This window comes from Scyliorhinus canicula, chromosome 8 (assembly GCF_902713615.1).
Source record: "Scyliorhinus canicula chromosome 8, sScyCan1.1, whole genome shotgun sequence".
Lineage (NCBI taxonomy): Eukaryota > Metazoa > Chordata > Chondrichthyes > Carcharhiniformes > Scyliorhinidae > Scyliorhinus > Scyliorhinus canicula.
This window is the reverse complement of record NC_052153.1, coordinates 111,765,038-111,791,838: the sequence shown is the minus strand read 5'-3', so window position 1 is coordinate 111,791,838 and position 26,801 is coordinate 111,765,038. Positions and strand designations below refer to the sequence as shown.

At 46.6% G+C, this 26,801-nt stretch overlaps 1 protein-coding gene across 5 annotated transcripts in view; it reads right to left on the bottom strand.

Moving 5' to 3' along the window:
* The window catches only part of trim36 (tripartite motif containing 36), a 122,211-nt gene that overhangs the window by 50,645 nt on the left and 44,765 nt on the right, over positions 1 to 26,801 (bottom strand). For all 5 annotated transcript variants that reach the window (XM_038805069.1, XM_038805070.1, XM_038805071.1 and 2 more), the window contains 2 exons: positions 9,119 to 9,372; positions 6,476 to 6,597 (listed from right to left, as the gene is read on the bottom strand). In XM_038805069.1, coding sequence (XP_038660997.1) covers positions 6,476 to 6,597; positions 9,119 to 9,372 — 376 coding nt within the window. The remainder of the gene's footprint in view (positions 1 to 6,475; positions 6,598 to 9,118; positions 9,373 to 26,801) is intronic.

Sequence of the window (26,801 nt, the reverse complement as noted above, 5' to 3'; positions counted from 1 at the left end):
ATACCCGTCTGCAACCCTCACTATCATGTCTCCAATCACTATTGCTCTTCCACTCTTACTTCCTCCCCCCTCGTGCAGTTAAGCAACTCGCAGTGCTGTGAACTTGGCTCTGGCTGCACCCCCCAGAGGAACCATCACTCAGTTCTTCAGTGAGATGCACACTGGGGCTTTCCCAACTACCTGTCCCACTCCTTCCAACTGGCGGTCACCCATTCCCTCTCTGACTGCACTTCCTTAAGCTGCGACCATATCGAAAAATGTGCTACCGGATGCGCTGCTGTGCCTTCAGCTGATGCTCAAGCTCCGAAACTCAGCTCTCAAGCTGGTCAAACCAGTGGCACTTCCTGCAAATGCGGTCATCCAGACTGCACGGAGCATCTAGGAATTCCCACATACTGTAGGCCGTGAAAAACATGGGACTGAGCTCAAACAGAAAATACTGAACTATCTCAGCAGATCTGACAGTATCGAAGGAAAGAAAGGGAGCTAAAGTTTTGAGTCTGAATGACTTTGTCAAAGCTGGAGAGATCTGGAAATGGGGCCAGATTTACACTGTAGAGGGTGGTGGTGGTGGGGGGGGGGGGGGGGGGGGGGGGGGGGGTTGGGGGGGGCAGTGACCACAAATACTGTCAGACATGCTGAGATTGTGCAGTATATTCCTGTTTTTGTTTCAGATTCCCGCATCCACGGTAATTTGCTTTTATGGGCCTGAGCTCCCCAGTCATATTTTAAGTTAAAAAATTCTTACGATAAATTTATTCCAAGTAGAGAATTATTTAAATTACTTTTAAAAAGCTAGAACTCTCACTTTATGTTGCTTTGAATTGGACAAAACTTACCAATCATTTCTCTCCCTTGTATCCTCTATACCAGCTCTCGGTGTTGCTGATTATCTGTCCCAATGTTGTCCATAGGTTCTGCCCATTATCCACTCTATCTCCGCAGCTCTTTATTGAAGTTTCGCCTCTCTCTGAGCTCTTTATTCATTCCTGATGAGATCCTGTCCCCCTCTGCTCTTCATTGAAGTCTCACCTCCCTCTCCGTGCTCTTTATTGAAGATGTGTCTCTAACCCCGCTCTTTATTGAAGTCTTCCCTCTGTCTCCACACTCTTTGATGATGTCTTGTGCCTCTCTCTGCTTTTTATTGAAGTCTAGCCTCTCTCTGTCCCTTCTCTATTGAAATTTCACCTCTCTCTTCGTGCTGTTCATTGATGTCTCGCCTCTCTCTCCGTGCTCTTTCTTGAAGTCTCGCCTCTCTCTCAGTGCTCTTTACTGATGTCTCGCCTCTCTCTCCGTGCTCTTTCTTGAAGATGTGCCTCTCTCTCCGTGCTTTTTATTGAAGTCTCGCCTCTCTCTCTCTCTCTGCGTTCTTTCTTGAAGATGTACCTCTCTCTCAGTGCTCTTTATTGAAGTCTCGTCTCTGTCTCCACTCTCCTTCTTGAAGATGCACCACTCTCCCTGTGCTCTTTATTGTAGTCTCGCCTCTAACTCTCCACAATATGATTGCAGGACACCCTTCTCAGACTGCTTCACATTGATGCTGTTGTACATGGCGCAGGTCTGGTTCATACCCCGATAATGCATTGTAGCAGTTACCCGAGCCATCTTCTTTGGTGTGTGATGTGATGTTGCTGTGAAACGCTCCAAGTATTTGCATTGTGCCTTATCACCTATCTCTTGTGGAAAATTTAGTTCAGAATACACCTTTGACCACAAGTCCATCAAGCAGTGGTCTGCACGTAATGTCTCGAGGCTCTAAGGGAAAAGGAGATACTGGATCCTGTTGGATGGTTCCCTAAGCAGACTGTCAAAGACATTTGGCAGAACGCCTCATCGCCAGGACTTTCAAACAAACACCGAGACCTAGCTTGGCTGGTGGTGAGTAAGGCACTCTCCAGATCCTTCATTCACGCCTGAAGTCTCTGCGCCACTGCACACTGCCCTTGAAGCAGTTGCAGGGGGGAAGAGACGGTCACACACCTCCTTGTGCAATGTGCCTTTGCAAAGAGGGTCTGGAGAGAGATGCAGTATTTGTCAAGGTTCATCCCGAGCAGCTCTGTGAGGCAGGACTCTGTGCTCCATGGGCTATTTCCAGGGGCACACGCTGAGACAAACATCAACTGCTGCTGGAGGATCATTAACTCGATGAAAGATGCTCTTTGGTCTACCCAAACCTTGTTGGTCTTCTAGTGCAAAGACTTGTCCACGACCAAGTGTTGCAGACTGGCACATTCCAAGGTCCAGGATTACATGCTGAGAGACGCACTCAAGCTTGGGGCAGCCACCTCCAAGGCACAATGTGGAAAGGCCACTCTACAAGGCCTTTCAGCCAATGTACACCGAGGGGCTGGGAATCGTGTAAAACCCTCGGACTGAGTGCTTAATCCTGACTGTATATGGTAAATGTAACAGTGTTGAACCACCTCAGAGTGCGACATGATCGATGTATATAGTTGTACTCTCTGTAATGGAAACTTTGGAATATTTGTAATGTTCTCACTGAATTGACGCACCTCGGAGTACATCTTGATCTTTGGAGGGAATGTTAATATCATTGCATTTTCCTGTTATGACAATTTGAAATATTTTGCAATATGTCTTTCAGATATTTTATGAATAAAGTATATATTTGCACAAAATAAATTATTTACATTGTGATTTCATGGGTGTGATTCTCAGGCCTCCCGGCAGCGTGTTTCTCGGCTGCAGGAGGCAGCGCATCATTCGCTGGCGGCGGGATTCCCTGCTCCTGCTGCTGTCTAAGGGAATTCCCATTGAAGCCACTCATGCCGCTGGGAAAGTCCGGAGCGGAGGTGTGCTATTGGCGGGAACAGAGAATCCTGCCGCCAATGAACGGCCAGAGAATCCCGACCCACGTATCTGCACAAGGCTTATCCATGATGGCGTGTGTCTTCGTGCAATACAAATAACTATTGACAGTTTCAGATAGGAAACACAGAATTAGATAGGTTTCAGGAAAACTAGTTTGCCACATCATTTGGAACCAAAAAGTAAATTATTCATGGTATAATCAGTATGTCTGGCGTTTTCCTGATTGGGTCTGAGGGAGCAGAGTGAAGCTTTACCCTGAGAACTGTTGAACTGCCTTTTTTCCCTTTTCCAGACTGAGGAGGGATGGGGGTGTTGAGGTGGGGATGGTAGAGTGGGACGGGGTGGTAGGTATGTAGTGTTGTTGGTGAATGGGGATGGAATCAGCCAATTGGTTAGGGCAAGCACAATAGTCATTGTGGATGTGTAAAATATGAACATTATATATACATAATATGTACCATAAATATACACTTCACAAATTACAGGCTGGAACGTTACATTTTCAAAATATTATCAAAACATTCTTTGGGAGTTTCCTGGTGAACATCTCACAAATGTTGTATATCACCTTGTGCCATGAGCTGAGGAGGGAGGAATGGTTTTCTGCCTAATCCTTGGCAGTTTCAGTTAACATAATAGTCCTGAGATAGAACATAGAACATAGAACAGTACAGCACAGAACAGGCCCTTCGGCCCTCAATTTTGTGCCGAGCCATGATCACCCCACTCAAACCCACGTATCCACCCCATACCCGTAACCCAACAACCCCCCCCCCCCCTAACCTTACATTTATTAGGACACTACGGGCAATTTAGCATGGCGAATCCACCTAACCCGCACATCTTTGGACTGTGGGAGGAAACCGGAGCACCCGGAGGAAACCCACGCACACAGGGGGAGGACGTGCAGACTCCACACAGACAGTGACCCAGCCGGGAATCGAACCTGGGACCCCGGAGCTGTGAAGCATTTATGCTAACCACCATACTACCCTGCTGCCCCTAACTAGGAGAATGTGAAAACTCCTCACGGACAGTGACCCGGGGCCAGGATTCGAACCCGGGTCCTCAGCGTTGCAGTCCCAGTACTAACCACTGTGCCACTTGCCGCCCCAAAGATCTTTGGCAATTGAGCAGAACGCTGTAGTGCCCAGCATAAGGGGAGGGAGGAGGAGTGATTTAGGAGATTCACGCAGCAACCTTTAAAATTGCAGGTTTGTTTTGCTTTGAATTTAAGCTTTGTGAATGTCCAAAGTATTGAATTTCTGAAGCAAAATCTTGAACACTCGGCCGTGTGTAGCCTGAAGTGGAAACAGTTCTCTGAGCCAGCTTTCCTTGCTGCTAGATGCTTTCATATATTCTACGTAATTCAGTCTGCTAATATTTTGTTTTCTATGGAGCAGAGTATAAAGTACATGCCTGTGCAATAGTACAAGCTGTACCATTATGCAGATATTGTGATGGTTGTACCTGAATAGCCTTATGGGGGGGAAAAAAAACAACCTTTTTCCTGAAAGGTAAAATTTAATATTTTCTATATACATTTGTAAAATTCGCTTTGAAGATTAAGTTTGGCATTTTTGACTTGCATTAGATAGTATGGTCTCAGCTTCTCTATCCTAAACATATAGTGAAAAACTATACAAGCAGTGTACGCTGAGATACTTCCTTCAATTCTCTGCATTCTTTCTGTTACTTACTGTTTTAAGCAGAAACTTATTTGTTGTTTGAAAAGCTGAAACAAAGATCAAACTAACTCAGTATCAGTTCTGTAATTAGCATTTCTGGAGGTATTAGAAGGTGCATTTTGTCTGGATTTAAATCTAACCTAGACTAGATACCACCTCTGTGGGGAGTAAGAAAACACATTCTCACCTCAGCAGACTGAAACATTTGTACCCTCTTCTTCTCTGACCCCTCTGCTCTAATCCTCCATTCCTCCCTAATTATTCAGAAGTGTCTCAGCTTCTGCTTGCTGATTGTAAGAGTCCTTTATAAATTGAGTTTGAGGACTCGCAGCCAGTTTTTACTGGATACGGACCAAAGCTCAAAACTTGTCATTATTTGAATTAATCTGACAATCTTGTCAAAAGCCTTAAGGAAGAGAGAGAATGGGGCAAATCATAGCCATGCAGCAGTGATGAACTTCTGAGGCTGAAATACATTGTTGAAGTGAAGTAAAGGGATCTTTAATCTCTGGTCATGTTCTGCTTCCTTGACACTGAAACTGAACAATGAAATGAGGCTCCATTCCCCAGCACTGACTGTCCTTATCTTAATGGGGGACAAGAAGGCAAACATTATGGGGGCAATTCTCCGATATTGAGGCCAAGTGTTCACGCCGTCATGAACGGCATCGCTTTTCACGATGGCGCGAACAGGGCCCGGGCATGACGTATTCTGGCCCCCTACAGTGCTGGAGTGGTTCACGCCGCCCCAGCCTCCTTACGCAGCACCAAATGGGCGCCACGCCAACCCGCGCATGCGCAGTTGGGCCAGCTCAATCCTGCTCATGCGCAGTTGGGCTGCGCCATCCTGTGCATGCGCAGGAAACTTATGTGCGCCGGTCCCGACCCAACATGGAGTCGGTGTTCAGAGGCCGGCTGCGGCAGAAAGTAGGCCCGGGGAGGGGGAGGGGGGGAAGATGCCAGCCCACCAATTGGTGGGCCCCGATCGCGGGCCAGACCCCTTCGGAGGCCCCCACGGTGAAGGAGCCCCCCCCCCGCCCCACAGGTCCCACCCACCCCCCCCGCCCCACAGGCCCCACCCACCCCCCCCCCCCCCCCCCCCCCCCCAAGCCTTTGCGACGAGTACCCACCGGCAGCGACCAGGTGTGGATTGCACCGGTGGAACTGTCATTTCTTTCACCGGCCGCATGGCCCATCCATACGGGGCGGCGTGGCGCGATTCGCGGGGCGACCTGGCGATTCTCCCAGCCGGCGTGGGTCGGGGGGGGAGAATACCGCCCTATCTTTTTTTTTTAAATCGGAAAATTCTCCAATCCTGCGGCCAAGTTCTGACACCGGCATGAAAACTGGCCCGGCACGGAGGAACATGGGCTCCCAGGGAACTAGCCCGCCCGGCAATCTGTAGGCCCTGATCGCGGGCCAGGCCACCATGGAGGCCACTCTCCGGGGTCGGATCCTCCCACCCCTCCACCAGGACGGCCACCGCAGACAGAACTCCAAGGTCCCGCCGGGTGGGACCATACGTAACCCACGCCGGCGGGACTCTGCCGAACTTGGCGGGCACTCGGCCCATCGAGGCCCAGAGAATCGGTGGGGGGGGGGGCCACTTTCAACGGCCCCCAACTGGCGCAATGAGATCCCGCGTGCACCCGAAATTCGGTGCCACAGAATCGGCAAGCTGGCGTCGGGGCGGTGTGGCGCAATTCTCGCCACTCCGATTCTCTGACCCGGTGCAGGGTCTGAGAATCCCAGCCAATCTGCTAAAAACCACTGCCTGATCCAAAGCATGGATTTAAGACAGCCAGTTCATGAATTAGAGCTACTACAGGTCGGGCGTCTGATGATTGATTGTAAGTGTTCTGAAAACCAATCAAAGACATTATTTAACACCGTACTGCAAGCTTCCTTATGAATGTTAAGCCAAGCAAGGAACAATTTACTTCAGACACACTCACCATTTGTGAATGACAGTTCTTTAAGGAGTTCTTCCTCTCTGGAAACATCCAGATTAAAATCTGTGAAGGAAGGTTTTGCCGCTGGTTGGAACGTTTTCAGAGATTCAGTAGCCATTCGGATTCTGAAGCACAAATATGATATGAATAATCAAGTATATTCTTCACTTAGACAAAGGGCACAAAAGACAAATTTAAAACAATGCTTCTCAAGTCAAACAATGCATGCAATGCATCGCAAGCACCGCAACAGATTGTTTATTTTGTCTGAAATAGTGTCCTAAGGATTAGCCAATGGTTTTTGTTTTATTGGAGACAGTCAGCCCAATGGTGTTACATTTACAAAACATCTGCCTTCCATGTCACAGATAGTACCTGAGATTTATGTTGGCACTAAACATAGAAAAATTACATTTCCTTTCAAATGTAATCAAGACCAATAAAGTAACCATAGCAGTCCAGTCCTGGATAGCACTGCTACAAGCCATTTTATTAAAACATCCGCAATGTAAAAAAGCGTTCAAATGCTAACACCATAAAATAACAAATGACTCAATATTTATTTATCTCTCCCCGTCATGATGGACCAGTACATGACTACCCTGCTATTTTTAATTATGAAAGGATATAAGTGCATTAAAAAGGAATCAAATAGATTGTAGTTCCAGCAAGAGGAATCTAGTGATATGAATGTCTTGCTGATATCCTGCCCTCTGGGCCACATTGCTGCCACTATAGTAAGCGATAACATCAAGGAAAATATATCTTCCGTGCCCTTTAAAGTGTGGAATTGATAAGTGGTGGTCATAAAGCTTGGAAATCGAATGGACTCTTACTGCAGCGGGGTTTGATAGGCAAAGGGGCATTTTCTCTTGCTCGATTATCTTAGCATTAAAAATAAAGAAAACAAAAATTTACTCTCCAGGGGAACAACTGTACTGGCTTAGATAACTGAAAAGAAATAAGAATGGAAGACAGAGAATGAGAAGATGGAGGAGGAATCTCAGTATATTTAGTGGGCACAGCAACTAGTTTGGATGCAAAATTGAAAGAGGCCAAAGGTCAGGTGGAGGTTGACCAGGGGATATCTTTGTGAACCACGGACAGCCGTCTTGGTGCCTTGTCCCACAGGATGGATGTTTTTAGTGTGAGTTCAGTGCATTGGTAGCATTAAAATATCAACCGTCCTCTGGATTGCAAGTTGATGTATTTATTCTTGAACTTCCACATTATACTTAGAAGTACATAGAAGTTCAAACATGGAGACAGGTCATTTGGCCAAACAGTCTGTTCTTGCTTCCACCTGGATTTGATAACCTCGAAATGGGAAATCCTGTTGAAACTCATAAATGTGTCCACCTAGAATGGTATAAAAATGCAACCAATCTATTTTATTTGTTTATTTTTATAAATTTAGAGCACCCAATTTTTTTGTACCAACTAAGGGACAATTTACCATGGCTAATTGACCTACTCTGCACATCTTTTTGGGTTGTGGGAGTGAGCCCACGCAGACACGGGTAGATTGTGTAAACTCCACACGGACAGTGACCCGGGGCCGGGATCGAACCTGGGTCCTCAGCGCTGTGAGGCAGCAGTGTTAACCACTGAGCCACTGGGCCGCCCCTCTTAATCTTTTTTCAAAAGAATAATCACCGACATGACTTCCATCCACTAAAGTGTATATTTTGTATATTGAGTATTGGCAATTCTCCATCCCCAAAGATGCATATCAACATTAGAGGGTCTGGGATTACAAAGAAAGAGATCAATTTTTATGTTGTGATAGACATGTTGAAATCTTAGACTGAGAATTAAGTAAAAGAATTGTGGTGTTGAGCCAAGTCCTTCATGTAGGCAAGATTCTCAGTCTCCCATCAAGCCTACTGAATTATAACTGCTAGCCAATGAATGGTGTGGGAAGAACTGTGGGAATTCTACAGACAATTAGGCTTTACTCCTGCTGTTAGAAAAGTACAAAGATATGGTTGGCAACTTTCATCTCATCACTTGGACAGTGAACTGAATTAATGGAGATGCAATTTGACCAATTCTATAATGGGCGGAAAATCTACTCCATCAGTTTACTGCTCAAACAGTGAAGGTGAAAATTGTTCTCTTTATGCATGTAATTTTTTTAATGTTAAAAGAAATAACACTGAAGGTGTTTTAAACTTTCTGAAGGTTTAGGAAAGGCACAATGGCAGATTGTTACAAACACCTATGTACAAAAATAAATAAAAGCTTTTGCAAGCATCTGAAAATGATATGTTTTTGTTAAACATAACATAAGAACATAAGATTGTTCGGCAAGGTTATAAAAGAATATAGAATATAGGCAGGTGAATGGTGAAAGCAGCATGGTGATGCAGTGGTTAGCACTATTGCCTCACAGGGCCAGGGACCCATATTTGATTCCGACATGGGTGACTGTGTGAGTTTGCACGTTCTCCCCGTGTCTGCATGGGTTTCCTCCGAGTGCTCCGGTTTCCTCTCTCAGTCCAAAGATGTGCAGCTAAGGTGGATTGGCCATGCTAAATTGCCCCTTAGGGTGGGTGACATAAATTGTTTGGAGGATTGGTCTTTCAAAGGGTCCTATCAGTGCTATTATATGTTCAGCAAAGGTGCAATTTATTTTGGACCCACCTTGTGTGCAGTTGCTTTGCCGTCTGCACGAAGCAGGATTGATCTGTTTCCTTCAGTACTTCTTGGGCATATCCAACCAGTCCACTATTTTCCAGCATTCCCTGATATTCGTCCATTTGGTAGCGCAGTTTCTCCAGTTTTGAAGAACGACTGTCCTGAATTGACTTGACGAGGTTCATTTTGCGCTCTTCCAGGATGCCACACAGCCTGTCAATCGAATCAGTTGCATCTCTTTTTGCCTTTTCTCCATTACTCTGCAAGAAAATGACCAAATAAAAGGATTTTCTTTCAATTCAATGTTTCATTCAATTCAACCCGTCTATATATGAGTTATAGTGACCAGGGCAGAGAATGAAACTTTGCTATATCTTAATTTAGGTTTAAGAACACCTACGTTTCCAGTGTCCAGGAGTGCCGTGCCTTTACACTTGCATATTCTCCAAAGTTAATAGTCTTATGTTTATACGCAGCCCTTGATTTATGACATTTGAGTTTTGTCAAACGGCACTCACTACTTTTAGAAATTGACAACCCACTTTTAGAAATTGACAACCCATTTTGACTTTACAATGTCGGTTTCGACTTGATGAAGCTACATGTGCATTGAGGTTCTGCACTGCCCATCCGTATGACTGAACAGGTCGAACTGTCATTATTAGGTTGGAAATTAGTGTTTTATGCTGTTAATTTTCTTGGCCCAGCCTTTGAAACCTTAATGCATTTATATGCTTAGGTTTTATTTAATATGGTCTTAGACTCACAGACGTTCAAGATTAAATGGGCAACTGACAGTGATGTATGGCTTCATTATATCCCACACACTAACCAAGTAACTTGTACGAAGGCAGGCACCAACATTCGCTTCAGCAATTTGACAGGACAACATTTGAGAACATTAACACACTGGACGCGAGTGAGTGATTTCCAGACTTAGTTGAGGAACCAATCCCCCATTTTGTACCATTGTTCCTATGGGAAAATTGGTTTCGACTTACAACATGGAGCAGGATTGATGCACGATCAATTGCACGAAAGACTCAGGTTGGATACAACTGTGGCTTTATTACAGTCAGAGTGTTCTAAAAAGTAAGGTTAAGGGGGGGTTGTTGGGTTACGGGTATAGGGTGGATACGTGGGTTTGAGTAGGGTGATCATTGCTCGGCACAACATCGAGGGCCGAAGGGCCTGTTCTGTGCTGTACTGTTCTATGTTCTATGTTCTATGTGTGGCCTCCTACTGCAGCTGGCGAAATGGTTGATCAGGAGGACACGTATATTTATATGGCTCCTTGTGGGCGGAGCCAGCCGGCAGGGGCTACCGGCGAACCTATAGCGCAGGTCCTACCGTACATCCCCTAATACAGGTGCACAGTGGTTCACCACAAGGATTTTCCAGCCAGTCTCACTGACAGGGTCATTCAGTCCTGCCAATATTGACCCCCTGCCATGGATTTCCTGGCAACACAGGGTGTGAACAATGGGAAACCCTGCTGACAGTGGCAGGACCAGAAGGTCCCGCTGCCAGCCAATGGCAGACTGCCTCCGCCACCGCACACCACGGCATTGGGGATGGGGGCTGTGGGCAGAAAATCCCACCCATATTTTTCAGGAACCAATTTTGTCATAAATCCGAGGACTGCCTATACTTCAAAAGCCTGTAGTATAACTTCTTGCCAGGGTTAAACTAGTGCACAGTGCATATTTTCTTGATAAATTAACTGAATCATTCAGAGGTTTGTGTCAATGAGGAATTTACTATCACCTCCACCCTTATTAACCTATTTCAAAAGCACATTCCAGTTGTACAACTCACTTCAGAAACAACCAGATTATTCTTTAATGCGTTTTCAGCTTATCAACCCTGTTCTCCTGAATCTTATTTGACATATTTCTTTACTGGGGAGAATTATGTGCCCAGCCACAAGATTTATGTTCGTGGTGTGTGGGTAATTTCAAATAATGCCAATGATGAGAAACAGGTTAAGATTGGTAGCCACCCATTCATTCACTCCACCTGATTTTCCTTCCCATTATTTATGAAGAGAGATTGGATATTGGATAGACTGGGGTTGTTTTCCTTGGAGCAGAGGAGACGGAGGCGGGACATGATTGAGATGTATAGATAGGGGCATAGATAGAGTATATAGGAAGAAACTTTCCCCCATGGTGGAGGGATGAATGAATAGGGGGCATATATTTAAATTAAGGGGCAGGAGATTTAGAGGGGTTGTGAGGAAAAGCTTTCCCCCCAGAGGATGGTGGGAGTCTGGATCTCACTGGCTGAAAGGGTGGTGGAGGCATAGGCCCCCATAAAATGTAAGAAGTATTTAGATATTCACTTGCAATGCAAAGGCATACAGGACTCTTGGTGAAGTGTGGGAAAATTGAGATTAGAATAGTGAGGTGGTTGTTTTTGACCGGCATAGACAAGATGGGGCAAAGGGCCTACTCTGTGCTGTCGACCTCTATGACTCTGTGATCTTCACAGATTTCTCAACCATATTTTCAGCAGAATTGATATTTATGCCACAGGTTTGCTGATGACACGATCGTAGCCGGTCAAATCTTGAACAATGATGAGTCAGAATACAGGAGGGAGACAGAGAACCTAGTGGAGTGGTGTAACAAAAACAATCTCTTCCTCAATGTCAACAAAACTAAAGAGCTGGTCACCGATTTCAGGAAGCAAAGTGTCATACACACCCCTATCTGCATTAATGGGGCTGAGGTGGAGATGGTTGGTGGCTTCAGATTCCTAGGTGTGTACGTCACCAACAATCTGTCCGAGTCCCGCCACTTAGACTCTACGACCAAGAAAACACAAAAGCCCCTATACTTCCTCAGGAAACTAAGGAAATTTGGCTTGACCACATTGACTCTCAACAATTTTTACAGGTGCACCATAGAAAGCATCCGATCCGGCTGCAACACAGCCTGGTATGGCAACTGCTCGGCACAAGACCGTAAGAAACTACAGAGAGTGAGGAACACAACCCAGTCCATCACGCAAACCCGCCTTCCATCCACTGACGCTGTCTACACCTCCCGCAGCCTTGGGAAAGCGGGCAGCATAATCAAAGACCACTCCCACCCAGCATATTCGCTCTTCTAACTTTTTCCATCGGGCAGGAGATACAAAAGTCTGAGAAATGACTTTACTGTTCAAAATCTATCTATCTTTGCATTAAAAACATTCAATGAGGTAGCCTCAACAGCTTTACTGGGCAGGGAATCCCACAGAAGTACCTCCTCAACTCAGTCATAAATCTGCTCCCCCTTATTTTGAAGCTATGCCGCCAGTTCTAATTTCACCCACCAGTGGAAACAACTTCCCTGCTCCCATCTTATCTGGTCCCTTCATAATTTTGTGTGTTCCTATAAGATCCCTCCTCATTCTTCTAAATTCCAATGAGTATAGTCCCAGTCAACTCAGTCTCTCCTCATAAGCAAATCCTCTCAACTTTGGAATCAACGTAGTGAATCTCTTATGCACCTACTCCAGGGCTAGTACATCCTTTCTCAAGTAAGGAGACCAAAACTGTACACAGTACTCCAGGTGTGGCCTCACCAACACTCTGTATAGCTGTAACATAACCTCCCTGTTTTTAAATTCCATCCCTCTAGCAATGAAGAACAACATTCTATTTGCCTTCTAAATTGCCTGCTGCACCTGCAAACCAACTTTTTGTGATACATGCACAAGGACACCCAGGTCCCTCTGCACAGCAGCATGCTGAAATATTTTACCAATTAACTAATAGTCCATTTTGCTGTTATTCCCAGCAAAATGGATGACCTCACAGTTAGCAACATTGTACACCATCTGCCAGATCCTTGCACACTCACTTAAACTATCTATATCCCTCTGAAGACTTCCAGTATCCTCTGCACACTTTACTCTACTACTCATCTTCGTGTCATCTGCGCACTTTGACACGTTACACTTGGTTCCCAACTCCAGATTTTCGATGTAAATTGTAGACGGTCCCAACACTGATGCCTGAGGCACACCACTAGCTACTGACCACCAACCAGAAAAATACCCATTTAACCCCACTCTTTACTTTCTGTTAATTAACCAATCCTCTACAATGCTAATACATTACCCATAATGCCGTGAACCTTTATCTTATACAGTAGCATTTTGTGTGGCACCTTGTGGAATGCCTTCTGGAAATCCAGATACACCACATCCACTGGTTCCCCGTTGCCACCACACTAGTAATGTCCTCAGAGAATTCCAATAAATTAATTAAACATGACCTGCCTTTCATGCTGCGTCTGCCCAATGGGACAATTTCTTTCCAGATGTTTCTCTATCTCTTCCTTGATGCTAGATTCAAGCATTTTTCCCACTACAGAAGTTAAGCTAACCGGCCTATAGTTACCAGCCTTTAGTCTATCTCTATTTTTAAAAAGAGACGTCATGTTTGCTGTTTCTAATCTGCCAGAACCGCCCCAGAGGCTAACGCGTTTTGGTAAATAACCACGAGTACATTTGCTGTATCCCTCACCATCTCTTTGTGCAATCACTCCTGAAGTTAAGTATCTTTTCCTCACAGTCTTACAAAATTAAAATAAAATATTGGGCTTTCAGTCTAGTATCTTAACTGCTGGTTGGGGTCTGGTCTGCGATCATAATACATGGATTTGACCACCACTTCCAAACTGCAAATGATTGGCTACAAGCTCTGCACAAAGCTATGCGCCAGGTTGGCCTTGCATTCCTTCAGCTCCTTGGTATTAACCACAGACGTTCCTGCAAGTTTTCTAATCTTCCAAACATTACATTGTGAATACCCATCTGTGGTCTGCCCCATTGAAGTGTTTGTTTAAGTCATCTGCATAGGACTGTGTGATACCTCTCCCTCTGATGAGCTGGTATGTGCACTACCCACAGCCCTTGCTGCAGGTCATTTGCCAATCTCACCTCTGAGCTATCATCTAACTTGCAGTGTACCAGTATCTGAGCTTGTGGCTTTGAGTGTGTGAGTGATGATGTTTCTTCATCATCACTGGCCTCTTCGTTTGTAATATTTTACCACTGCCTTTCCTGGTGGCAGTGTTTGAAAAGAGAGAGGAGCAAGCCTGGGGTTGAGGTGAAGGGAGTTCAGATGTGTAATCTGTAAATTAGAAGCGATTGTGGGACAAGGGGAAATTGGGTGCCAGATGGAGGATTAAACATGAAGATACTGTCATCTTCTGTTATGTCAGGCATGCCCCTGGCCACGAGCTCAGAGATGGTTGCTCCAATAATGGCCAGCACCATCTCCTCCAGGGGGCAAGTGCTTAATGCACACATCTCCCACCAGTTAGCTGTTGCTGCCTTCGATTGAGAGGGGGGGAAAGAAACTGTGTTGGTGAGTGCAGTAGCTTCCCCGCTACATTGAAGGTTTTCCTGCAGTGTTCAGTATGGCCTACATTTTAGAATAAAACTGAGCTTAGAATGTTAATTTATTGGGGATGGGACGTTTCGGCGTGGCCAGTTCGGCGTGGCCGATTCGGCGGGGCCATTTCGGCGTGGCCGATTGGAATGGGACGTTTCGGCGTGGCCGATTCGGCGGAGGAGTTTTTCGGCGGAGGGACGGAAATTTATTTAAAAATCTATGCTAGCGCTTCCCATTGAGAGTCTACTGGGGGCGGGGGGAGAGGTCAGACCCCCGTAGACTCTCAATGGGAAGCGCTAGCATAGATTTTTAAATAAATTTAAAACCCCCTAAATTTCAGCAGCCGGAGAGGGAAGCTGCTCTCTCACTGAAGCAATCAGCGGCCGCTGAAATTGACACTGCCGGCTGCTCTCTCCCTCCAATCCAACTTTTAAGTTTTAATGTTTCTGATTGGAGGGAGAGAGCAGCCGGCAGTGTCAATTTCAGCGGCCGGCTGATTGCTTCAGTGAGAGAGCAGCTTCCCTCTCCGGATCAAAGTGAGCCGGCCGCTGAAATTGACACAACTGACAGTTGGGGTCCATAAGCATAACATTTTGCGACTACTGTATAACTAATTTGACGCCGAAACGTCCATCCGCCGAAAAATTCCTCCGTCGAATCGGCTACGCCGAACTGGCCACGCCGAATCGGCCACGCCGAACTGGCCACGCCGAAACGTACCAAACCCTAATTTATTTGCATGTTAAGATAGGAAGGAGTTAAGAGAAAACCTAATGCTGCAGTCTGGTAACACTATGAACCCAGAAATTAGTGTGGCCAGTGCTAGTTGACAAAGCTTAACACATTCTTTCCACATTCCTTTATGTGCCTTAATTAAGGGTGCTAACTACTTAAGGGAGTATAAAGCAATTACAATTATTATGCTCGTACCTGCATCAAAATGGCAGAGAGGATGTTTTTTTTGGGACACAAACATCCATCTTTAGAATGGAAGGTTAAACTGAGACCTCCTCTGCTCTGCCAGGTGAACATTAAAGATCCCAAGGCACTATTTTGAGGAAGAGCAGGTGAGTTCTCGCTTGTGCCCTGACCAATATTTCATCCTCAATTAACAAAACAAAACCAGATGAACTAGTCACTATCAATTTGTTAATTGTGGGAGGATGCGGTGTAGAAAATAGCTGTAGCATTTCCTCCATTCCAACAGTGCCTATAATTATGGAAGTACTTAATTTGCTATAAAACACACAGGAGTGTCCCGAGGTTGTGAAAAGTACTATATAATTACAGGTCTTTCCTTCTCTTTTTAATTGTCTATTAATATTACCACCTTACATACGTCTTCAGTTTATTTTCAAGATGTTATTGAATTACCAGTCTTACTTATCAATTGTTGAAACTTACTTTAAATTATCAAGCCAAACACAATACAGTTCAATTTATAGAGCACCCATCTTCCTCATAAAATTTTTGGCAAACCATTTTTAAAAAAAATTTGATTATCCAATTATTTTTTCCAATTAAGGGGGCAATTTAGCGTGGCCAATCCACCTACTCTGCACATTTTTGGATTGTGGGGGTGAAACCCACGCAGACACGGGAGAATGTGTAAACTCCACACGGACAGTGACCCAGAGCCGGGAGCGAACCTGGGACCTCAGCGCCGTGAGGTAGCCGTGCTAACCACTAGGCCACCGTGCTGCCCTGGCAAACCATTTTTAAGAGGTTGACCAAATAGATGATGCAAAACCAAATAGCATTGTAATCTATCATTCACTTCATTGTTTTTGATGAAAATGACAACTGTGGCTGGATTCTCCCCGGCAGGATTCTCTATTGCGCTGGCAGCGCACCCATGCCTTGGGTTTCCTGGCAGCGTGGGGTGGCCACAATGGGAAACCCCATTGGCAGGTGGCAGGAATGGAGAATCCCACTGCCAGCGGAGGGCATGCCACCCAGGAAAACGTAGCTGGCAGGCGGGAGAATCCCCCCCCTCCCCCTAATCTTTTTTACTCGGATTTTAAAAGCAGTGCAAGATTTGATGCAGCATTTTGGCTTTTGAAGGCCCTTTAACTGCTTTATCAGAAGTGGAATTTTTATCCTTAATTAAAGTAATTTCACTGAAAATAGACATACTGCTGAAGCTTTTGATTGTACATCCATCAGGACAGAATCACAAGAATGCCAAATCTCAAAGGGAACAACAATTTTTACTACAAGAGATTAGTTGGCACAATTATTTTATTAATTCATGGGTGTGGGAATCATGGGCTAGGCCAACTGTTCTTGAGAAGGTGATGGTGAGCTGCCTTCTTCAACCCCTGCAGTCCATCTGGTGTAGATCCACTCATGGTGCTGTTAGGGAGGGTGTTCCTGGATTTTGGCCCCACGACAGTGAAGGGACAGCGATATATTTCCAAGTCAGGGTGGTATGTGGTTTGGAGTGGAACCTCCAGGTGGTGGTACTCCCATACCAGTTGGTATGGACTGCCCTACGTTTTATGAAAATCCCATCCCTTGCCATAAAGATTGGGAGGGCTCCCTGTTCCCAAGGGTTTCCGGATGCACTGCCCACTTTGGAGCTCACACTTAGTGCTCCTGTCATTCTTTCAAATTTGGGGCTGCAGTCACCTCCATGGTTTTAATACAGCAGGGGTCAAAGTACAAAATCAAAATCAAAATCATAAGGTAGTGCAGCGATCTGTAATGGTTATATATATATATATGAATGAAACCAGTGTCGTACTGTCAGGATGAAATTTTCCAGGCCCCAAAGAGATTAGTTTGGAAACTGGTCCAAGTGCAAAATTTGAAATCATTTTCCAGTCAGTTCCTCTATGGTGTTCCTGTTTCCAAGCCGTCTTGCCCGCAGCAGGGCCAAAGTGCCACTGGCTGACAGCTCAGCTGCAGTAGGCAGCCAATTTAGGTAATTAAGTGTTCTTTTGGTTGATGCCACCAGGACCTTCTCGGCATTGGACTGGCTCCACCACGGAGTTGGAAGGCTGACAGCAGCTTGGAGACAGCCTCTTGATGGAAGATGGGAGGAGGATCATTGGGGCCCCTTCTCAGTGATCCATGGCGGGGCTATAAAATTGAAAAGACCCAAGCCTCAGCAATAAACGTTCCTCGGGAGGGGATTCCCCTCCATACTGATGACCCTAACGGAGAGATGCCTTTTGACTTTCACACATTTAATGTAGACTTCTTGGGGTCTTTATTTTGAGGCATTCTCACGCTCACCCATCTGTTTCAGCAGTGCCCACTTCTGCCAGAGAAGCTGACATTCCTCCAGTGCTGGAGGGCCTCCTATTGGGATTCCCACAATGGGAAACTGCCCACCATCCTTAATTGGACTAACACAGAGGCAATTGTTAACTGCCCACCTCCAGGAAGACCACGCAAGTGGGTGGAACGCAAAAGCCATCAGGGTCAGGACACAGAATTTGTCCCGATGCACAAGAAACCTCTAAGGCCAGAGGATGCTGCGCTTGATGTGCTGACCATACTGCTCTGTAGACAAACTCAAATGGACAGTGGACAACAATGAGCAGGCTCTCCTGGATTGCACAATATATTGGGCATGTCAATAGACAGCATAACACCCCAGATAAGTTTGACTATAGTTGGAGGGTCAGTGTTCATCTTCCACTTTTGACAGATATTCATTTGCTTAATAGATAGATTTAGCAAGTTCTGAGTTGGACCATGAGATGCTTTGGTCGTTAGGGTTTTTTGTTCATTGGATGTGGGTGTCACTGCCTGGGACAGTATCTGTTGCCCATCCCTAACTGCCTTTGCACTGCAGAGCTTTCTAGGCATTTCAAAGAGTATTTCAGAATCAACCATATAGCTGTGGGTCTGGAGTCTTATGTGGGCTGGACCAGGTAAGGGTGACAGATTTATTTCCCTGAAGGACATTAGTGAACCAGGTGGGTTTTTACAACAATTGGCAATGGTTTCATGGTTATCATTAAACTTTTAGTTCCAGATTTCTATTGAATTCAAATTTCACCATCTGCCCTGGTGGGATTCTAACCCAGATCCCCAAAGCAGTACCCTGGATCTCTGGATTACTAGTTCTGTGCCAATATCACTATGCATTTGACTCAGAATAAGAAAAACAAGCAACACGAGTTAAATTCCAAAGAACACATTCTGATCTGCCAGCATGTTAGGGGTAAGCATGGTGACCAAACTATTCCATGCTGCACATTAAAGAAAAAACACAGCTGAGATTACAGAAATAAAAATACTCGGAGAGGATCTGTGCCCCGCGTATTATTCCAATGGTTTACTTTGGTGCCCTCAATGCTAATCCTTTATTTTTAATCGTTAACTGGACCTTAGCCAGACTAATGTGCACAGTATGTTGCATATCCTATAATTCACTTACAGGCAGGCTTCGCTGAATCAGCTGGTTGATTTATATTAAATTAGAATATGACATAAAATCCATTGATGAGCAAGGCACAGCACTCATGTCCAATAACAAAAGGCAGAATCTAACACAATCACAAATTGCTTCGGTCTTAATTCAGGCCAGTCATTCAGTTAGAATTTTGCACAATTTACAATTATGTAATCATTTCGATAAAATAGCTCATTCACTTCTATTATGTTTGAGGAAAGTGTGGTTAACAAGATGCGGGATCTCTGCATTATGGCATAGTAGTGGCAAAGTCACTCATTTCATCGACCTCCTTGCTGCCCCTTGCCCCCACCCCCAGCTCGAGGCATTGTTCCTGTCCCTTTCTCTCTGAATCTAGCTGCTATTCCATTCACCCTGACTCTTTCTGTGAGTGCCAGTCTGAGCACTAATGATAGGGATTGAAGCTTCTGTATTGTGTAGTCAGGAAGTCTCACAAGAATACTTTATTTGGTAGCATTGACAGAATCTTGGACCCTATTACATTTCAAGTCAAATGTAATTTCTCCAGCAAGGATCTACAAGAGATTTCAAATCTGTGAATAAAATTAGCAACAAAACTTTCCAGGATTGAATTCCTTTCATTGTCCTTTCACACGATGACAGGCAGACTGCACTGGGCATTCAAAGATCAAAAATGGTTCACCATCTCATTTATTACTGTTCTATTTTTATTTCAATAACCAATTTGTATTTTTGAGTAGAGACAGGGTTGCCATCTCACAGGCAGCCACGTGCCAGAGCCACCTGGGAATTGCAGCAGTGCTTCTGAGCATGGCCCAGAACCAAGTTCAAGGTCACAATCAACAATTAACCAGTCCTTTCCTCTTTTCAATGTTCGTCAATCTCCTGCACATGTCAAATACTTTCCATTTTTAAAACTTTCTAACCCATTCAGATAAATGGAGGTAGGTGTAAAGTGTAACACTTTTGTCAAATGGCAAACAGAGGAATGTCATATGTGTGGAGATATGCATCACTGTAAATACACAAGGGGTTAATGTAAGTACACGTAGACTAGATAGACATTAGAGGGAGCACCAGAGACACGACACACAGACACTCAACCAATAGGTCAGTAAGATAGGACACGACCAATGGGCATTCACGATTCACACAGAGGTGACACTACCACAGGGGGGCATTACACCAACCCTTATATAAAGGACACAGCACACATGATCTTCCTCTTTCCAGTGGAGACACTCAGTGAGTACAGACACAGAGTTGATTCAACATTACATCCACCACATGGATTGTAGCAGACTGGTTCGTCAGTCTGAGTAGCTGTAGAAGGATTAACAGTAGTGGCGAACCCAAGTAGGAGAATTGTAAATAGTTCAATAAACATGTTGAAGTTATCTCCACGTCTGAACCTTCCTTTGTCAGAGTGAACATCAAGGAAGCCGCTTATGCTACGCCAAGAGCATAACAAGACAATACGAACACATGGGCGCAATTTTCCAGAAGTATTTCTAAGTGTGGTAGTGAGTGGTATTGCTGTAGACTTCCCAGCGCTCGGCCCAGCGAGGCCGGTAACTCTACTTGACGTTAATTGGTCCACTTAAAGAGGCCTCACGGGCTTCTCACCGCAAATGAAGGCTCGCCAGCCCCCCGCTAACAAGGTCGAGCAGCACTTAAGTTGCACTTGCTCAGCAACCCCCAACCAGCTCGCAACAATGGCGGCGAGGAGACCAGCCCAAAGATTCGGAAACGCTGACCTGGGCGGACTCCTCGACTCAGTGGAGGCCATGAGGGATGTCCTGTTCCCCCGAGGATCCCAGAGAGTCAGCTACAATGCAGCCAGTGCTACCTGGGACGAGGTGGCAACAGCTGTAAGCTCGGGGAGTGTGACCAGGAGGACTGGCCTCCAGTGCCGAAAAAGGTCAACAACCTACACCGGGAAGCACGAGCGAGTAGACACCAAAGCCCCCCATCCACCCTCCCCAAGGGAGCATCCATCCCCCAACTCGACATGCAACCCCTCTCTCCACCCCCTCCCCCTTCAACCCCCCCCATCAAACCCTCCTTTCACACATCCCTTTCCACCACTGTGAAGCACGCGTGTGGCTAACGATACCCCCTCTGTCTCCTCAGGAAACGCTCTCCCATTCACGTCGGTGGGCGAACCATGTAGCATGTGGGAGCATGTAGCATCCCAATCAGTCGGGGAAGGGTCTAGACTGGTGGAGGTGTGATGGACTTAAGAATCCTCACCTCCTTCAAGGAGCAGGTCTTGGAGGTGACTGGGGTAGCCGAGGACAGATAGGTTAGCCACATGGAGGCTCGTGGACATCACAGGAGGATCTGTAAAATGTGAGTTGTTACTGCCTTACTGACCGACAAGTCCCTCCCACTGACCACATATCCATTCTACCACAGGTCCTCCATCCAACGGTGCCGGTCCATCCCAGGAGATCCGCTTTCCAGTCTCCCAGGACATCACCTTGGGACAACTCCGAGGATGCCACCGTAATAGAGTAGGCACAGCTGTCATCCCCACCCTCCTCCAGCACCGATACAAATATCTCGGTGGGACATGTTAGTGGACAGACTTAGGTGGCACAATCTGTTGAGCACCACACTGCTACTGATGTAAATCAAGTGGAGGCAGAAACCCCCAGGCGACACAACAGTCGGAGAGCTGCTGGATCTCAGGACCCAGCTGAGTCCCAGCCTGATGTTGAGCCTCTGGAACAGGATTACCTGGAGCTGTTGGAGATGATAAGGAGCAGCCGGGACATTCAGAGGGAGACGTCAGCATCACTCCAGAAGATCCATAGTAGCTTGGAGGAGTCCCAGAGGCTATAGGTGCAGGAGATGTAACGGGAATGTGTAGCACTGAGGTCAACACTGTTAGGGTGGCGACGCAGCGGAGAACCTTGTGCACGACGTCGACACCATTATTGAAGGTGTCCAAGGAGTCGCGCAGTCGGTGACGCCCATGGCTGAGGGTCTCAACAGAATGCCCGCCTCGCTGTGGGATGTCACCCAGTACCAGGCAGACCTTGATGAGGTTCTGCGGGACATGTCCCCTCAGATGGGAATGGCCAAGGCGCTGCGGAGCTTGTCCAGTCACAGGTGGGCATTGCCAAAGCGTCGCAGAGCATGTTCCAGTCACTGAGGAGCATCACTGAGGGTGTCGACATCATGGTGCAGACCATGGGGAGCCGCCAGGACTGGCAGAGCCAGATGATGCAGGGGCAGCCGAGGCTCAAACCAGCTGCCACTCCATCCCAAGGTGAACCCCAGGGCCCTATGGGCAGGGATGGGAGGAGGGGAGTGAGTGCCAACCCGGACCCATCCCATGGAGTGGTGACGGTGGCCACCAGCTCCCGAGTTCCCCCCTCTGATGAGGCTGCGTCTCGAGGTCAGCACACGTGTCAGGGCAACATGCCTCTGCATGTGCTGCCGCCAAGTGAGTTTGGGTTCTCCGGCCTCAGAGGTCCCTGAGGATGCCCGCCAGGGGCATTGAAGGCCACAGGACAAGGAAGGCAGCTGGCTGCCTCCAACTCTGATGTGCATCCTGAGGAAAAAACTAGATGTAGTGTTAGAGCTAGGAGGGCCAAGCATGTTGAGGATCATTGATGGCACTGGTGGAGGGGGGGGGGGGGAAACACCATCGGTAGGTTGGAGACTTGTATAACCCATTGAACATCCTTGTGAAAATGAAATGAAATGAAAATCGCTTATTGTCATGAGTAGGCTTCAATGAGGTTACTGTGAAAAGCCCCTAGTCGCCACATTCCGGCGCCTGTCTGGGGAGGCTGGTACGGGAATCGAACCGTGCTGCTGGCATGTTTGGTCTGCTTTAAAAGCCAGTGATTTAGCCCAGTGAGCTAAACCAGCCCCAATGATGCCTCAGTCATTTCCTTCTGCAATGTGGGCCAACTGCTGAACCCTTGGCCCATCTCTCCCTCCCCGTGGCACCCACCCACCCTCCGACCATGGACATGTCCCCGGAACTGTGCCCCTTCCCCTGCATGTTTGGATGTTGGCTGTTGCATTTTTGGTGGCGTATTCGAGCACAGTGTCTCGACATCAATGTGTGATTGGGATGCTAGGCAATGACTCCCATATGCTACATGGTCCGCCCGACGTGAATCCACTTGGATGTGTGAGGTGCTCACTTAACCACGATTGCCAATTCCCTATTAGTGATAGCCTTCAACTGCACAGCCAGTGGCCTCAGCAGTCGCTGGGGGTTATGGGTGGTCGGTGGGGCAGACAGGCAGGGACAAGGGTTTCCCCCAGTGCCGCAAGTGGTTGCCCCCACAGCGCTTCCCCCCCCCCACCCTCCCATGGCGGCCCACCACTGTGGACGATCCCCCACCTCAAGCAGAGGGTCCCCCACCCCCCCCCCGCTGAGCAAAGATGGTGACTCACCTCATCGGCTCCCCACAAAAGCCCTTCCACAGGTTTACATTTTTCAAAAGGAGTACTAATTGGCGCCACCTTGACCACTTGCTGGGGAGGCCACTGAATGACAGGAGGCAGTTGGATATGGGGCCGCTCTTGTTAATTGTATAGAAATAGGATTTAAGTGGTGATAATTGGTTTATCGCCACGTTACGGCGAGATCCCGATTTTGCCTACGGGAGTGGGTCGGTTGCATCTCCAACTGCTTGGCGACTGGCACGGTTCTCATTTTTGGCCTCTCCCGCTATTCACTGGCCTAATTTCGCTTGAGCATGAGCGTAACGAGGCTGGAGAATCACATCCATGAACATATATTGTTCTTAGTTTTTAAATTCAAGAACACATTACAATCTCTGCAAATCAAAGCAAAGTCTTTGGAAACATCCTTTCCAGGAAGACATAAGGGTCGAAATTCTGTGTGCGTAGTTGGGCCTTTCTGTCTGTCTCTGTCTTGGACTTTTAATCCATCATACTTTCAATGAAAATTAACCTTATCCCTCGCACTTTCATTTGGACTGTGCATGTTTTCTCCCAGATTTCTGTATCAATGAAAAATGACTTCTACTCCAAGTATGTAAACAAACTGTAAACAGATTCCATAATCAGAGACATAGCCAGGCATGGCACACAGTGCACTAGTGATTCAAATCATACATCACAAAATGACACTGCACCACAATCCTAAGTATCAAAGTGTCATAATTTTTTTGACATAACTAAAACTCATTACCATCTGAGGCATGTTCACTATTTTATTTCTTTTTTTTTTTTCTAATTTATACAATATAGAATACGCAATTAATTTTTTTCCAATTAAGGGGCAATTTAGCATGGCCAATCCACCTGGCCTGCAAATCTTTGGGTTGTGTGGGTGAGACCCAGGGAGAATGTGCAAATTCCACACAGACAGTGACCGAGAATTGGGATGGAACCTGTGCCCTCAGGGCCGTGAGGCAGCAGTGTTAACCACTCCATTTCATTTCTAAACCGTTGCAATTCTGCAGTGACAGAAATGCATTAAACAAAAGCAGTGAACACATTCATACCAGAAAAAAATCCTCATTACTTCAAAAACAAAACTTTTTCTCACTATTCTTTCCCTGAAGACATATTTGTGGGATTTTAATTGGCTCAGTTCTAGTTGTAAGTTTATTTTCCTTTGTGTTGCAAAGGGGAATGTATTAGTGATGGTCACATTTGAATCATTGGATGATGGTCATGTGACAGGCACACCCTGGCCGGGATTCTTCGAGCCGCGCCGGGTCGGAGAATCGTCGTTGGGGCGCGGGAATCCCATCACGCCGCTCCGACAGCAGGCCGCCAATTCTCCGGCCAATCGCGCCCACACGGTCGCCGCAGCGCAGGTCGGAGGCGACTGAAAGCGGCACCTGCGGCGATTCTCCGCACTCGACGGGCCGAGTGCCCACCAAGTCCCGCCGGCGTGGCTTACATATAGTCCCACCCGGCATGGCCTCGCGTTCTGGCTGCAGTCCTGGTGGGTGGGCGGGGGGGGATCTGACTCCGGGGAGGGGGGGGGGGGGGGGTGGCCTATGTTCCTCCGCACTGGGCCCCATGTAGGGTTCCGCCGTTTTGCGTGGGGGGCGGCGTGCGCATGTGCCAGCGGGGACAAGGCCATTGCAGCATGCACGGACCCACGCCGGCCGTGCAGGACTGGCTTTCAGTGCAGGAGCAACGCACAGCACTCCGGCTCTGTTCTAGCCCCCGAAGAACAGGAGAATTACTGAGCCTGGAAGCCTGTTGATGCCGGCGTCATTCGCGCTGGTTTTGATGCCGGCGTCAACACTTGCCGGCGATATTGCAGAATCCTGGCCCGTGTTTGTACTTCAGCTTTGGAACATAGAACATAGGATATACAGTGCAGAGGCCCATCGAGTCTGCACTGACCCACTTAAACCCTCACTTCTACCCTATTCCTGTAACCCAATAACCCCTCCTAACCTTTTTGGACATTGAGGACAATTTAGTATGTCCAAGCCATCTAACCTGCATGTCTTTGGACTGCGGTAAGAAACCGGAGCACCCGGAGAAACCCCATGTGGATACGGGGAGAACATGCAGACTACGCACAGACAGTGACCCAGCGGGGAATCGAACCTGGGACCCTGGTGCTGTGAAGCCACAGTGCTAACCACTATGCTACCGTGCTGCCCTTTCTCTGCAGGAAGAGGTCAAGCAGCTCAGCATCACAGCAAGAAGGCTTGTGTTAGGTCCCAACATCCTACCTCTCTCTCCAGCACACCTTGCAAGCTCCGAACTCTGTTTGCTGACCATGACCATTGAGGAACTGCAACTTTTCAGCAGATGCAGAGCGACCTCGCAGTCAGTTCAAACAATTCAAATCAAGTTTCAGACACTTTCCTCGCTGCTGAGTCACATGTATCACTATTTACACCTCCATTCACTGAGTGTGATTGCTGAGGAATTGCCTCTGTGAAAATAGTGCTGGAATTTAAATCAGGACTTTTACAATGGCCTCAAGCTCACTCAGGTACTTATCAGATTTGGGTTTGGTTGGCGCCCATGTGCTTTCCCGCACTGCACAAAATGGGGTAGTAATGGAGATGGGATTTCCAGATCACCTGTCAACCATTTTTCTTTGCTGAACTTTCATCTTCCCATCCCATTTCAGGACGGAAATATTCCACTCAAATGTTTCTGCTTCAGTTACAAGATTGCTTTCGTATTAATGATTGGAAAGCTTTCCATTTTGTGAAAAATAGGAAATCGGTCCACCTTTGCCAAACCATTAGGTAGCCTGCATGTTACTTACTGAAACGTATGTCAGATTAGAGAAATAAAAAGCAGCCACAATGGTGAATTGAGAAATTATATTGGGACAATGCTAGCCTCCATTTCAGGATCTCCTGCCAAATGCAAGTGGGGTAGCTCTGTAAATAATGGATACGATCAGTACTGTAATGAGAAATGACCTTGACTTGGAAGATCATGAATTAGAATCTGTTTGGGCAGGGATAAGAAACAACAAGGGAAAGAAGTCACTAGTGGGAGTATCTTATCGGCCTCCTAACAGTAACTGCACTGTAAGGGACCGAATAAATCAGGAAATAATGGGAAGTTGTAAGATAATGGGATCATCGTGGGTGGCTTTAATCTCCTTTTAGATTGAACAGATGAAATTGGTAAAGGCAGCTTTGAGAACAAGTTAATTACGTGCATTCAGAACTGTTTCTTCGAACAATACATTGTCGAACCAACCAGGCCATCTTAGATTGGGTAATGTGTAATGAAATAGGATTGATAAATGACCTCATGGTAAAAGATCCTCTGGGGAAAAGTGATCATTTCAGGTTAGAATTTCACATTCAGTTTGAAAGTGAGAAATTTGGATCTGGAACAAGTGTCTTAAACACGGCACGTCACGGGAGCATAGCGGTTAGCACTGTTGCTTCACAGCTCCAGGGTCCCAGGTT